A 15,608-nucleotide genomic window follows, 5' to 3' on the forward strand; every position below is an offset into this window, starting at 1 on the left:
CCAAATTCATGCCAGTACTGAAATTGCAAATTGTCTTCACTTTTAAAAAAATAGAGATATTGCTAGCATTTTCTTTACCATTCATCTTTCTATAATATTTGAATATTTAATTGTTTCAGAAAACTAGTTATTCATCAATTTATGATGTAGTCTATACTTTATTTAATTTGACGCATTCATACATTTATTTGGGTTGACAGTCATAATAGCCCTCCTAAGGAAACTATGACGACGATGCGGCCCGCAACAAAAATTATTTTAAATAAATATCGTCCGCTGCCCTAAAAACACTTACAGAAGGGCAACCCGTGCGAATTTTTCAGTTCGGATCCCAATCGAGATTCTCTGACCCCAACATTTCTATTAGCCTCGCTGCCTCAACCCGCTCCATCCTTGCGAGGCTTATGCTCGCTTCGCCATGTTTACTCTCTGACCTGTGCTATTGCAGGTCAGGTTGAGCCCTTTCCACTGCCACTAGCTTGGCTATGAGTTTGTTTCTTGCTGCGCTAGTAGCACATCCACAGAAAATTCCATCCTAAAATCTTTTCGATAACATGATGACTTTCCGTGTGATTTAAAGGACAAAACTCTTCCCCACTCATCCCCTTGATAGCAATAAATCCTTGACCCGTTTCCGTTATATGATCATCGCTTAAAAATTCCAACATCAGAAAAGTCAAGGATGATTTCAGCATCCACACTGACAATTAATATCATTTCGTCTAATTTCAGTCATTAAAAAAGTGACCATGAAAGTATTTCTTAGTGCAAACATTTGCAGAAGTTCATTTCATACGTGGATGATATACCACAACACGGTATCATATATCACAAGCAAACGGTGGAGGACCGATCTTATCACCTCACGTCTTATATATTCATCGACTTAGTTAATATTTCATAGGGCTCTAAAAACCTCATTCTCTCTAAATTGTCTTCCCAGCTCGGCAGTAATCATTTAAATTCAGGGAGGCACCGTGTGTGTCACCAGTGTGTCGAAGTCACGAGTAAATGATGTGTGCGTCCGTATATGTATGCATGTAGGCACTCACGTGGAAGCCATGAAGGCACATAAAGAAGACATTTGCCCAACGATAAGTCTTGCACCATACTCGCTTATCTGGACCGTTTTCACTTCTTGACTTCCCATTTGCACATTTTGTAAAATATACAGACCACACAGTTTGCCACTTTCAGACCAGCAGCGCTTCTTTTTGCAACTTGCAATGCAAATGTGAGCGGAGGCTTGGCACATGCCTCGGGGCGCTGCCGGCTGACAGTACGCATCCCGGGGAGTGATCTATTGATCCATATTCAATATCTGCTAGGCATCCCTGCTCGGTAAAGTTGGGAAATGAATAAATGAGGTGGAGAACTGACAGCTCATAGAAGTCGAGTTTTACCCTGGAGGGCTACCACCTGACTAAATGCTTGGAGCTCCTGGTGCAAAAAACACCCATAGAAATAGTTCTAATTGATCCCCTTCTATGACAGTCTCGTAGAGCAGATGGACTGTGATAATGTTATAAAAGCAATACGCTATTTGACAAGCTACACTTGTTTTATTCAGGTCTCCCATGAATTGTGAAGCCAGAGGGAAGGAAGGAAGGCAGAGGAAGGTGTTGGCGCTCTGGTGGTGGGTGTCAACAGCGATTTATCTTTCATCTCTAACGAGGTCTGAAAGCGACACAAACATAAGCATCTTCTTTTCACAAGTTGTGTGCTGTGTCCTCATCTCAAAGTACATAACAGGATCTCTACACCCGAAAAAAACTCTACAGCTTACTAAGCATTGGATGCTTTTTAGGCTTGCTGTCTGCCACTCTCAGAAGAAATGGAAACGCCTTAGCCACAGTAAAAAAAAAAAAAAAAAAGTCATTTATGTTAACTTTGAAAAATAAATTATTTACATTTACGGCCACAATGTTGCTAACCAACACAACAAACCAAGCAAGGTGTTTGTTCCAAAATAATTTGCTGAATTGAGTCTGCAGGAAATCTTCAAGTAGTTTGTTGATGTCGAATTTGGTCCCAGTTTGTTGCCTTGAGATTTTGTTTTCATCCCATTTTTTTTATACTGTGTATCTGCTGCTGTTGCTTGGCAATTATTTTTTTTCCCGGCCATTATTGATTGTTAGAATGCTTAGTGGCAAGCCTCTACTCATGATTTTGCTTGTAACGATATCGCCCTTAAAGAAACTGAAGAACCCGCTAAAAAAACAAAAAACAAAAACAAACAGAAAATGCTTCAACGTGGGGGAAACTACGCTGAAAAAAATATTGTGTGAACTCAAAATTTCAAAGCAACAAACTGATATTATTTAAAGGTATTATTCTAATTCTGGCACCACTAGCATCCAAAAGACAGAAATGTGTGGCCTGTTACGATGCATTTTCTCAACCCAGCTCACTGACAAATTAAATATTTTAGGGAAGAGCCTCAAAGGCAATGCCATGGACATAAAATCAATAATGTTGTCCTTGGATCTGACAGAAACTTGTAAAGTATTTGAAGAATTAATTCATTATGTAGATTACAACATGAAAAAAAAAATCGAATGAGTTGCTGAGTGGTTGGCATATATCCACCTCACAATTCTGAAGTGGGTACAAACCTTAAACAACAAAATTAAAAGGCAGATGATGCTTTAATTATTAAAGAAGCTAAGTAAGGCTGGGTGTCAAACTTCCAGGTCATGTAAACAGAACCGAAACATTTTCTTTATATTTGTCTTCTTTAAAAATCGGCTGTTAATATCAAACATCACGAGTGATATGAAAGCTTCAGCATTTTTTGTGGGTCATTATATTTTACATAATTATATGTCAAGACGAGCTCTAATTAAACTTTCCGGAATCCAGAAAAGGTCACATGTGGGGGTATGCGCGTGCATGTTTGCGCGTGAATGAGTGATGGAGGAGAAGGGAGGTACGAAGAAAGATGGGAGGGAGTCGTAGGCGCATTCTGAGGAGGAAAGAGGAGCCGCGCGGAAAATACAACAAGTGAGGAAACTGTTGCTCTGCATGCAAGCTCGCTTTGCGGCGGAAGTCTCGTCAACTTGTCAGAATTTAAGTCACTCATTAAAGTGACATTCATCCATTCGTTTCCACCGTGTTTCTTGCCATAGTTCTTTTTAAATAGTTAAAAAAAAAAAAGCAAGTTTGCATCGCAGCTCAACTTCAGCCGGCGCACTCGTTTGGAGGTTTTTATTCCTGCATCATGACGGAGGAAACGAACGAACACCCACGGTGAGTTTTTCTTTACTTCGCTACTTTATTTAATTGTAGTGCATGATTGAAATGAATCAAACTTTATGCAAATTACAACACTCTTTAATTTTGAGATTTAGCGTGCTGAGTTTGTCGATTGGGATTGATAAAAGTGAATGTAGGCTCCTGAAATGTAACTATACATGGATTTTATATGTATAATACAGTAATGTACTAAATAAAATACAACACATGTGACTATCAGTGCATCGAATATTTTCCAGGTGAAAGATAAATGTTTATTCTACACACAAAAATATATTGCATGCACAAATAAATTATATGAATGGCTTTGAATTTAAAGTGATTGCAGTATTTACTAGTGTCAATGTGTGTTTAAAATGTTTTTCCCCTGCAGATCATAAAGATTGCTGTGATGTCCAAAACGGCTTCAAAACAAACATTTTCCCATGCACTGCCTCGTTATTCAGAATCTGGGTGTTTGTGAACTGTAAATTCGCATTTAAACCGAAAAACTAGAGGACGTCATCCCATCTCGATCTGATACACCGGTGACTGCCAGTCAAAGTAAAAAGCAAACAATTTGGGTGGAATAAACGAGCCCGTATTTGTCAGTTTTCAGCGGACAGCCAAGTGAGCGTCACCCCCCCCCCAAATGTGGTGGGTGAGATGAACCCCAGTGGGAATACTGTAGACCCCATCTGACAGCCCTCTGCCTCACCACACGAGAACATTGTGGCCTGAAAGAAAACAACCATTCAGGAAGTCTTGTCAGTGCAGAGTGCTCATAAATTGTCTTAAAAAGACGAAAAGATTGAGAGTAAATGTACTGACACAAGCAAAAAAAAAAAAAAAATCCGCCCCTATATTAGCAGTCCCGCACACAAGCACACGCTTGCAATATTCCTTTGGTGACGTTCCACCCAGAGTTCAGCCTGGCCGGCACAACCATTCCAGCCAAGGGGGAGGAGGACTTCCTCACGCTGGCCGCCTCCCGCCTCAGCCGCAAGAAGCGCGTAATTGGGGCTGGAGTCGGCGTGGCTATGGTCCTGGTCCTACTGGTGACCATCCCCTTACTGGTCCACACCACCAAAGGGGGCGCGTCCGGAGGAGGGGGCACGCATTACGAGATGTTGGGGAGCTGCAAGATGGTGTGCGACACTTTCACCCCCCCTCAAGGAGAGCTGACTGGCTCCTCCCCTCAGCCCCCAGACTTGGCAAACCGTAGGGGCAAACAGGGTTTTAGAGGAAACCCAGGACTTCCTGGTCCCCCGGGTCCTAAAGGCCCACCTGGAGAGCCCGGGAAGCCCGGTCCACCGGGGCCGCCGGGACCCGGGCCTGGTGGCTATGGCCCTTCCTTGTACATCCCTAAGATCGCATTCTACGCTGGCCTGCGGAAACAACACGAAGGAAGCGAGGTGCTGAAGTTTGACGACGTGGTGACCAATGTGGGGAACTACTACGAGCCCAGTACGGGCAAGTTCACCTGCCCTCTGCCCGGCATCTACTACTTCACCTACCACGTCCTGATGAGAGGAGGGGATGGGACAAGCATGTGGGCTGACCTCAAGAAGAACGGGCAGGTGAGTGTGTATGACCTCCAAATGTCCTTATTATTTTTGTTTTGATGCTGCACTGATGTGATTCAAGGGCATCATTCGATTTTTTTTTTTTTGTTTAACAAATACGACTGGAGAGTAAAATATGTTTCCATTATTATGTTGAGGGTTGCGGGCGAAGTGGAGCCTGCCACAGATGAGCAAAAGGCAGACGACCACACCCAGGACAGGTCACCAATCAATCTAAAACTCTGCTCGCCAGCCAGATTTGACAAACCAAATATTTTTTTGGGCCCACTAAAGCAAATCAAATGCTTCTTTCTAAATGGATTTCAGTTTTGTACAAAATGAATCTATGAATCAGCATTTTTAAAAATAGCGTTGACTCAAACTGAAATGGAAAACAAAGCGGCTTAGAAATCAACCTTTACATGGAAAATAAAAAGTACAAATAATTGCCAGCAAGGAGAGCGGAGCTGAGATTGACAGGCAAGCGAACAAGGGGATAAAAATTTCTCCATGTCTTGGTGGAACAAAGCCGGCATGCAACAGCTGGCAACTGGCCTCTGAGGAGCTGCGACTTTGACGCTAATAAATAAACAAGTAGCCTACAAATGTCTAGCAAAAGCCTTGAATGCTTCCTTCTGGAAATCGCTGACAAGCTTGGCGTACTAAACCCTGGCTCTGTGGAGGAGCTCTGATTCTGACATGTGTACTGGCGAATAGAAGAGTGATGGCACCATGGGGATTACCACCAGGAGAAGAATGAATGAACGGATACACACACACACACACACATATATATATACATATATATATATATATATATATATATATATATATATATATATATATATATATATACATACGAGTTTGTGTTTGATGGCTCAGTAAATGATTTACTTGGTGCATCTACTGACAGCAGCTGCCAGGCTGATGGGTTCTTGTTCATCGCTCTACTAATTTACATACTTGAACAAGACAATGAAAGCAAAGAAATTAGTGCACCGACTGTTTCACTGTTTGCATACATTGTGAAGTGTACCCTTCTTACAATTTAAAACAGCTGCTCATTAAATGTGAGTGGGATACTATCGGGGCTAGAATTTCGAGCTTATTATTTTTAGAATTCTTGATGCTACATTTTTGGGGGAATGTTGAACAGCAACATCACTGCAAATTGGGAAATTGGAATCACACTCTTGTGTGGTAGATAAAAAATATTGTTTTGTAGCATCTCATAGATTGGTGTTTGTTGGCAAACAATTGGCAAATATAGATAGATGCACTTAACCCCTAACCCTAACACTCCCCCCCACACACATACACAAAAAGACCACCCCCACCCCTCCGAATGGACATCTACTACAGAAATAGTGGCATCATCGCCTCATGACACAGCGTGACCCACTAATGACTTCATCAAACAATCAATGTCTGAATTAATTTTGTCGTAGTCATATACATTCTATTATGAAGATTTTCCAAAAGTTTTGTTTTGATGTTCCGCTTGAATCAATGCCAGCTTTTGTCTGGTTTCACAGATGAAAACGTGCATTTTTATAAAGCAGGATTTATGTGAGCTATAAAGTCTGTAAAAACAGCAAAACAAGATATTGCGTTTTTCATGGATGTGACAAGATGTCCATAAAGCACAATGTAAAAAGTGAGGGCAGTTCAATTCCACATAAAATTAGGAGACTTCAAATTGTCATTCCTGTCGTGTTCTGCTGTTAAATCTTTCATAGCCTTGAGATGAGATCTTCTCCACTCAACCTGTGCCCCTCCTTACACGTACCCTTTTACAGCCCACGCTGCCTATTGACTCTTTCCCCATTAATTATCTTTTCCATCAACTAAATTATTTAACCCAATTCAGGGCTGATCTTTCCCTCACATTTTACTGTCTATTTTGTGAACATGTGAGGTCAAAAAGGCAAAACCTTGAAAACTTGTTCAACTAAATGGATCATTACAAGGCATTTTTTTTATATGCTACTGATTAACTAAAACACCCAAAATATATGTACAACTTTAATTTTGTCAATTTGCTTGCATTATAAAACACCGCATCAATTAAGTTGGTGGTTGGCGATTCCATCACGCATCAACTTCAACACACCACCACCTGAAAATCATTTTAATACGCTAAAAATAAATCACTAATCACAATCATTTATTGTGTTCATTGATTAAAATGGTAATAGGAATTTGGCACCGCCTCCAGCTGTCCTCATCGAAGTCCGCTCCCACGCCAACCCCCCGACGAGACAAAAGCCTTTTATACTTCAGAGAGACTGTGGTTACATCATTTTACCAAAATCTTTTTGAAAGGTCTTAAAGCCTTGAGTGATTCAATACAAAAACAACAATGAGCTGACTAGGATGTCCCATTGGCAAAAATGAATCTCCGTGCAAACTTATATACTTAAATTCGTGGTTGTTTACCAAAGAATTACAGGCAGCTTATCAATTTCTAACAAATTTGGCATACTTGAAAGCATCTAACTACTTTCACTTGTTATTGTAATATATATTATATATATATATATATATATATATATATATATATATATATATATATATATATATATATATATATATGCAGGAACACACTTGCTGCCTCTTAAGCAAGGGACAACCATTAACAAAATAAAATATATCCCTATAAAACTCCTTATAACTAATTGCCCTCATAATACTCCAGCCCTTACCTTTGTCTTGAGTTTTTGAAGTACGCACAAATTACCATAGCAATATAATAAACACTTAAAAGGACTGTAATCATCTTCACAGCATCAGACTGGTGCTGATCACTGTGTTGTCAGTGGGGGACAAGAGTAAGACACAGGCAAGGGAGGGACGCCCGGCGAGACAGTCAGACAGGTGAGCCGAGGGAGAGATGGATGGATTTCCACATGAGACCGGACATAGAAGGAGAGCGCAAACACACGAGTGTCCTCTGAAGGAAAGAGACCAGATCGGCGTGAAACAATCACAAGCTGATGAAGGAGCGTTACCATGTGCAAGTTGACTTTTTAGATCTCAAGTGGAAGAAATTCTCCTCTCTCCTTGTCTCCCATAATTCAAGATTCACAGAGGTGTTGAGCAAGACGACCTTTTCAATTGATATATAATTCACCATCCAGTTGTACTTTGCCCTTTACACTGATGAGCGTGGCGTGATAATAAGAATATTTATAGCTGGTCCAAAACCGGTGTGCAAGGTTGGTCATTTGGCTGTCCACGTGTCTTTCGATGACATCACCGGTCAGGATCATCTCGATATCTTGGCCAAAGATGCATTTCCGCCGGTGACATTGAGTGACCTCATTATGTGAGTGTGGCAACAGGTTGAATCAAACATGTACAGCACAAGGAGACCGACCGCTGGATAAACCTTCCCTTTAATAAGGCAGCGGGCTTATTAAAGCCAACAAAATGCTCTGACACGCGCTCCGTGGAGACTCGGCCTTAACAATGCAAGGTGTAAAAAGTTGCAGGGAAAGAAAAAGATTGGCTGTGTGGGTGAGGATAATATATGTGCCTTGTCTGCTGCAGGTGCCTTTCTTTTTAAAGACTCATTATTCCTAGTGAGGCTGTCCGTCTGTGTATGTAAAGGAATGCCTTCAAAAGTCAACGTAACTGCCATGGCAAAAGAAACAACATTTTAATGATTTCCGCTGCACTTTATCTGTGGGCGTAACAATTTCTATGAATAAAGTAGATGGTAAATAAATGGAAAAATACAAATACAGTTTTACAAGCTGTTCATTGGCTGTTAAGAATTAATTCGGGGAATGAATTGAAAAACGGTGTTATTTACATCATAGCCTTTAAACAATTGCAAAGGGAAAAAATTAATGAGCGATATCCATGTGCAATAACATTCCCTAACTTTATCTCAAATGAATATGAAAATATACAGATATAAATGGTGATTAATTGATTGTATTGAAGTGGGTCGAGTAGCCAAACGTTTTACTCAAGATGATTCAAAAGTAAAAAGTAGCACTGTAAATATTGACAATTGCTCATAGAAAAAATACTCAAGCGCTGAGTAACTGGTGAGTAACTTTTGACTTAATGTAAAATTATGTCACATCATATGCTTTTCTCTTTATCATGTTGCAAATTAAGATAAATAATTATCATTGCTCTAGTATGACCAAAATGGTGAAAAAAAATTCAAAGAATCAATAAAAATGAGCATTAATTGCTGCAGTTCTCCAATTGGTTGTAATTAGTTTGTGCCGATGTACCCGCACGGCCGGTGTAAAGGTTCATGTAATTAAACGTATGAGCCCAAGTTGAGGCTCGGATGAGTGTGAAATCAAATAGGTTGTGCTCACACCAAGAAGATGTGACATGGAAGGTGGGAGTTACTAATTACGCTGTCTCGGACAGTGATCCCCAACCACAGTTCTGGTCACATAGTACAATTAGATTTTACTTCATGCGTCCGCATTAAAGCATTTAACAAATCTGGTGCTCTAATAAATTTCTCTGTATAGGAAAAATAATGTATCAAATAATAATACCGCACATTTATTATAACTTGCTAGTGCTGATTTTCTTTTAATGCGATTAATTTTTCTCCTTTCTCCTCAAAGGTGTTCAACTCCAGCCAATTAGAGACTTTCTAATCAAAATCTTGACACCAAGGGTCTTGAATGTCAGGGAAAAATATTAGCATTTATATGCCAATTAGTGGGTGCAGCCAAGGCGCCTTGTCAACCTGGATAATGAAAACAGGAAACCTCTGACTGGTACATGTAGATGGAGGCAGGAAGAACATGGCACCTTTAACCGAATTTAAAAAAAATAAAAACATTTTCAATTGCCCTTCTCATCCAGTTCACCCTCAGCAATCCCTGTAGTGAGTTTAAGAGACCGCCGTCTCAATGGCCTCGCTTCGCTGTGAAAGGTCCGTACATCACAGTGAACCCATCCTGTCACTTTTATCACCAGAGGATTAAGAAGCAGCGTGAAAGAAAACAAAAGTGAAGAAAATATCATTTTTTGTGAGCTTACTCTTCAGCCTTATGAAGGAAATGCAGCTTTTAAATTATTCTGATAAACCTTGGAAAGGAAAAACAGCTAAGTCCTCCATAAAAAAATATACATACAAGCTTATAGAGTTCCGAATAGCAAAAAAAGCTGAATATTTCGAACAAAATGCTCAAGCATGAACTCAAATCGACATAACTTTAGTTGGGAAAAAATCAGCCCAATTAAAAATATGTGGATCGACCTGACCTGCTTTGAAATGTTTGCCTTTCAAATATGAAATTACACAATCAACAATGAAATCAAGACTTTTCAGGTTGGCCTCAACAAGGGAAAACTTCCCTCCACCATTGACAATTATTTTTCAGGAACATCAAAATCACCCTCGGCATCCACTGGTGTATAAATGCTATTGTGAATTTACCATCTGCTCACCATCTCCATGAAAGGTGGACGGAGTGTAATCTTCTCTATTGTCCCTCGGGGTCCCGCTCTTCTTACCGGCGGCAAAGGATCAAGCGCAACAACTTCGGACCCACCGACAGAAATCCACTTCCTTGTCACTATCACTCCACTCGGCTGTTGACAATAATCCTGATTTGTCTTTCCTGACTTGTTTTCGCTTCCTAAGCCTCGGCATCTCAACCCACTTTAAGCAAACAAGCACTTTCACTCTGATTGCAAGTGACAGCCGAGGCTTAGATTCATCTGTGCTTAGATTCTCCGCTAGACATTCTGCGGAACCGGTCGGAAAAAAAGGTCCAATTGGTTTAATAAATGGAAACAAGTGGAAGCAATTTAAGAATAAGTCTTTAGAGGTCAGCTTGCTCCACACATGAATGAACATTTTTAAAGGCCTGAACTAAATCATGAACTTGAACCCAAAAGAAGCATGTACGATAATAATTGAAATGTTCTTTTAGTTATTCATAAATTAAATGCATCATAAAACCATCACAATTGCTACCAACAAATCCAAACTCAATATTAAAAATTGAAATGCAGGAACATTTTACACTATATAAAAATGAATGTCTCTGTAAATGGTGGAAAACAGATTGTAAGTATAAATGAGCATGAAATGAGAATTCTTTCCTGGAAAGAAAGTAGCCATGAATTAATCATGAGTAAAAAAAAAAAAAAAAACATTAAATGTCAGCATCTCCACTGACCGAGGTGAGGCTGACTCACACCCGTGTTGTCTCTAAGAAAGTCAACCATAAAAAAAAATAAATAACAAGGTGTCCTTTTAGGCTAGCTAATGTAATAGATGATGTTCATTTTTTTTAAAGGCCATTATAATAAGCCCCCATTAATATCAGAGCTCGGCTTGGCTGTTAGACACAGCCCGTTCAGCCAGTATGCAACAATGACTTTTTTTTCTATTACATTAAAATAGAAAGATAGAATCAAATTTATGATTTATAATTTAAATGTTCATCTCCCAAAGCTGACTTTTTGAAAGAACTACATCCCATAATAATCACCAACCAATTCATTCAATACATATGCCCGACCAACTTAATGAAATACTATATGGATGGAATAATATGAGCTGTAGAAAAATGTTCAGCCTTGAAAGCATTTCTAATATTTTAGTTAACTTACGTACTTAAGAAATATGTTATTTTGATAATTTAATAATCTAGAACAGGGGATAGCAACGTGTTGCCCATAGACACCAGTGATGGGACATTGTGATTTCCTAGGAATGTTGTGCAAGTGTAGACACTTGCAGAGATTTATATCAATTAATGGTTACATATTGATATTGATCTGTTCCTTTCCTTGTAAAATTATTATTGATAATTAGTGGAAAAAAATATTAACAGCATTGACGATTAGTTCTCCTATTTAAAGGTAATTTGAGCAAATTTGCAATTTCAGAGGTGTGCATCAGAGTGCTAGCTCTTCTCATTGATCACTAAGCAATTATTATTATCATTATTATTGTTGTAAATTAATTTTTATTTGATCATTAGCTTTTTACAATGCATTGTAAGACATATAAAAAAGTATGTGATCAAAATTTACATTTTAATAATTGCTTCTCTTGGACTAAGTACAATACAGAGAAGAAAAAGTTCACATTGAAACGCTTTGGTATTTATTTGCAGCAAGTTCCAACCGCCTGTCAGCCTGCAACTCAGCTGAGAAGAGTATCAGGGGAATATTAGCAGCGTTCAACCATGTAGACAGATGTTGGATGTACAAAATGTCAGAATCTCTTTCATTCTATACTTCTCCAAATACCCATTAGGCCTCCTTCAGGGAATTGTTCTGTCCCTTGCCCGCAAAACAGTCTCTCGTATAAAATAAAAGAGCGCTATACCCGACATAGAACTGTTTTTTTTTTCTGTACCGCCTGCAAGTATTTGATGGGTCCATTTGACCATTGCAGCCTGTCCCACATTTATTGTGATTGTATAGCGTTATTGAGGGGTTGGACCTATTAGGCGCTGAGCTGCAATAGCTGTCCAACTACCAATTACCGAATCCTGCAAGGGTGTGTAGGCTACCCCGGTGCATCTTGATTTCAGGAGGAGTGGGTTGGGTGTGCTGCGGTCCCCAGGAGACCTGCCACAGCAGCACGCCGTTAATCAATCCGATTTAGACCGGACAGGGACATGCTTAGTCGCTGCTCCCCGCCAACACCGCCATGGTGAGGAGAGAAAATGTGTGCGTGACCGGCATTCCACTGAAGTGTAAGGACACAAAAAGATGGATAGATGGGCCCAGAATGAAGAGGGAGCGATGGCGGTGCAAACGGGATGAAGGCAGGGAGGGGAGGCTGGACGGACAGATAACAATTAGTGTGATGGTGTGCGTGGAATGAAAACAAAGGGGATGTATTGATTTGATTTGTCTTGCGATGGAGAATGAAATTACTCACGTATTTTTTTTTTTTTTTTTAAATAGAGCAATTGTACCCACAGAGAAATCAATTGTGTAATGAGTTAAAATGATGAAGCGGAAGCTAATCATTAAATGGAGGACTGATTTGGTTTTTTGTTTTAATCATATGGAAGTCACAAAAGCTTCATGACTGATGGAGATGAGCCCCCGTTACTTGCACTACAAATAAAATTGACTTTCTTGACCTCCGATAAGAAAATGTGTGATGGAAAACCACTTTTACGTTTCGAGGACCAAACAGACAACATACTTTTTTTTGGATTTTTTCTTTTGGTAAAAAAAAAAAAAAAAAAATAGTGAATGTTTAGCAGTTTTTTTTTTTTTTGATTCCTGTTTTCCCGCCAATGCATTTTAATTTTTCCTCCACAATTGTGTGACTCACCCAACAAAGGTTCAATTCATTATAACCAGATTTACTTACCGAGTAAGAACTGCCAATCAGCATAATGAATCCAACTGTCCTAGGTGCCATCACAGTGACAATTCTCCCCCCCTTGAAATGTGTTCAAATAAATCCTTAGAGGAAATGTGTCTGACTCTGAGAGGAAGAAATGAACATGACAATACATATGCAGGTACGCCGGCAAATTCAGACGCATTCACGCGAGCCTTAATGAAAGATTTCTGGCATGTGGAGCCATTATTATCTGTACAGACATCATTAGATCCCATTTGTTAGCAGCCGTGTAAACACGTGGCGTGAGCATCAGTTGTCGCCATTTCTTTGGTGGTTATTAATGTGTGAGCTTGCAAGAGGATGAATGAAGTCTCTGACTGTTTCAAATGCTTACTGGCAGTGCATCAGTTCACAGAAGTTTTTTTTTTTTTGCCCTACAACATTGCATTTGTTCTTATTTTATTGCAGTGTAGGTGTACCTAATAATGTTATGTTTTTTTTTTTTTTTTTTTTTTTAAATCACATGATTACAACCAAGAAAGGGCCACACCAAGATTCCATTTAAATGAAAATGACATTGTTACATTGATATAGATGGAGCAGACTGGTGCTAGAAACTGAAAACAACTCAAGCATAAATGTTTTACAGTTTGTAGTAAAGTTGTTTTGGCCACTTGTTTCTGTTTATTGTGACGCCACAAGCGAGCAACAGGTTTTTTTTTGTAAACTTCCATTTTTTTTTCCTTCCAGGTGAGGGCCAGCGCCATCGCCCAAGATGCAGACCAGAATTACGACTACGCCTCCAACAGTGTCATCCTGCACTTAGACGTAGGCGATGAAGTGTGCGTTCAGCTGGACGGCGGCAAAGTTCACGGCGGCAACACCAACAAATACAGCACCTTCTCCGGCTTCCTCATCTACCCTGACTGACACGCTTCTCGACATCATCCCCTTCTGCTGCAGTCTCGCCCTACCATCGGTCATGCCAACTTTGAAGAGAATTTCTAGCAAATGAATATAGAATTGTATTTTCATCAGTTAACATTTACCTCAGACAAACACCTGGTTAGTTGTAATTCTATGCCATGAATATTTCACATTTGCTCAGACACACGCACACACACACTTAAATACGACAGAGACAAGACCTCCTCACGCAGATATACGTTAAGCATAAACATCATATTGAAAAAAAAAAAACATAACATCATAACTATATTGATTGTAGCTGACTGTGTTTGCAAAAAAGGTATGTATGTGTTCTATGTCTATGTTCTAAGTCCAAGCACACTTTGTTTGGTTGAAATTTTGGTTTGACCTTTGAGGTTTGGTTCCAACTGCATTTGAAATCATGTCAAAATATTGTGCAAAATATGAAAACAACAACATGCTTGCCATGTCTGTTGATTCTTTTTGGTTTCACCTATCTCCATAGTGAATGTAGCCAAGAACAAAATGGTAACATGGATATTTTTTTCAGTTGCAGTGACATCTACTGCCAAATAAATTTCAAGAACGCAAACAAAAAACATTCCCCGTTTTTATCAGATCACTGTAGTGACTATGTACGCTAAGTTTGTGAATAGTTTGCGTGCCTTTTCCACAATTTTCGCAACGATGACCTCACATCTCAAGTGAAGTTCAAGATGTGTATAAAAATGTGCACAAAACTGAAAATTAAAGAATCAAAATTGTGTTTATTATAGATGTCCTGCTGTAGCTTTGAACAGAACTTTGAAATTTGCTTTAAATCGAAGGAGCACCTGCCCTCTCATCAAAATCAAGCAAAGTGAACATTTGACTACCTATTCCATTCATTTTACCTGTGAAAGTACTTTGGTAAAGTTTTTTTTTTTCCCCAAATGCAGGTGTTTTGAGCATACACATAGGTTTCTGTGCCTTACACGCTCTGTTTTCCTTTCAATTTTCATGCATGAAATCTTTCTCAAATCCAAGCTGAGTTTTCAAGCTGCAATCCAAGTCTGTGCCAATGTTGCTTGACTTTTGAGGGAATACAAGACACTAACCAGGGACTGTGGCTCTTTGAATGTAAATGGATGTCATTTATGTCAATAAACAAAAGGAAAAAAAGGACAGAACAACAAAAGTGCGCCTGTCATATTAAAAATGCATCAAGTAATGTAATACGCCAATGTATCCAAAATATAACTTTTAAAACGTATTGCAACACATGCACTGTAGCGCTTGACCTGTGCCAGAGACTTTTGGGCCCCTGTGAGTGATGCTTAATATGGATGTTGAATTGATTCTGATGAAAGTCACCATTGCGCTGGCGTGACACGGCAGGACACAAACATTCCTCTTGCGTGCCATGCTACATCCAACGGTGTCTTCTGCCACTGTCATGTGTGTGTAGCCATTGTTGTCACAGTACTTTGTAAGCTTGGTTGTTCGTGGCATTCTCAACACGTGAACAGACACAATAAAAAAATCGAAACAACCGGTTTCCTTTTTTTTTTGCATTTTATAAAGTG

The 15,608-nt window shown here is 39.4% G+C and overlaps 1 protein-coding gene across 1 annotated transcript; it reads left to right on the top strand.

The window, feature by feature from the left end:
- The first annotated feature begins 2,953 nt into the window (after positions 1-2,953).
- c1ql4b (complement C1q like 4b) lies at positions 2,954-15,574 on the top strand. Its single transcript, XM_088390761.1, has 3 exons — positions 2,954-3,249; positions 3,629-4,814; positions 13,864-15,574. Exons 2-3 carry the CDS (start codon positions 4,275-4,277, stop codon positions 14,041-14,043), a joined length of 720 nt encoding a protein of 239 aa, XP_088246887.1. The 5' UTR covers positions 2,954-3,249; positions 3,629-4,274; the 3' UTR covers positions 14,044-15,574.
- The last annotated feature ends 34 nt before the right edge of the window (positions 15,575-15,608 follow it).

Source organism: Syngnathus floridae, chromosome 11 (assembly GCF_059516105.1).
Source record: "Syngnathus floridae isolate MCC-2025c chromosome 11, RoL_Sflo_1.0, whole genome shotgun sequence".
Classification (NCBI taxonomy): Eukaryota; Metazoa; Chordata; class Actinopteri; order Syngnathiformes; family Syngnathidae; genus Syngnathus; species Syngnathus floridae.

Excerpts from the sequence above, each read along its gene's own strand:
- c1ql4b (XM_088390761.1), top strand. The coding sequence starts at position 4,275 with ATGGTCCTGGTCCTACTGGTGACCATCCCCTTACTGGTCCACACCACC. Across the intron at positions 4,815-13,863 it reads ACCTCAAGAAGAACGGGCAG|GTGAGGGCCAGCGCCATCGC; the intron begins GTGAGTGTGTAT and ends TTTTCCTTCCAG.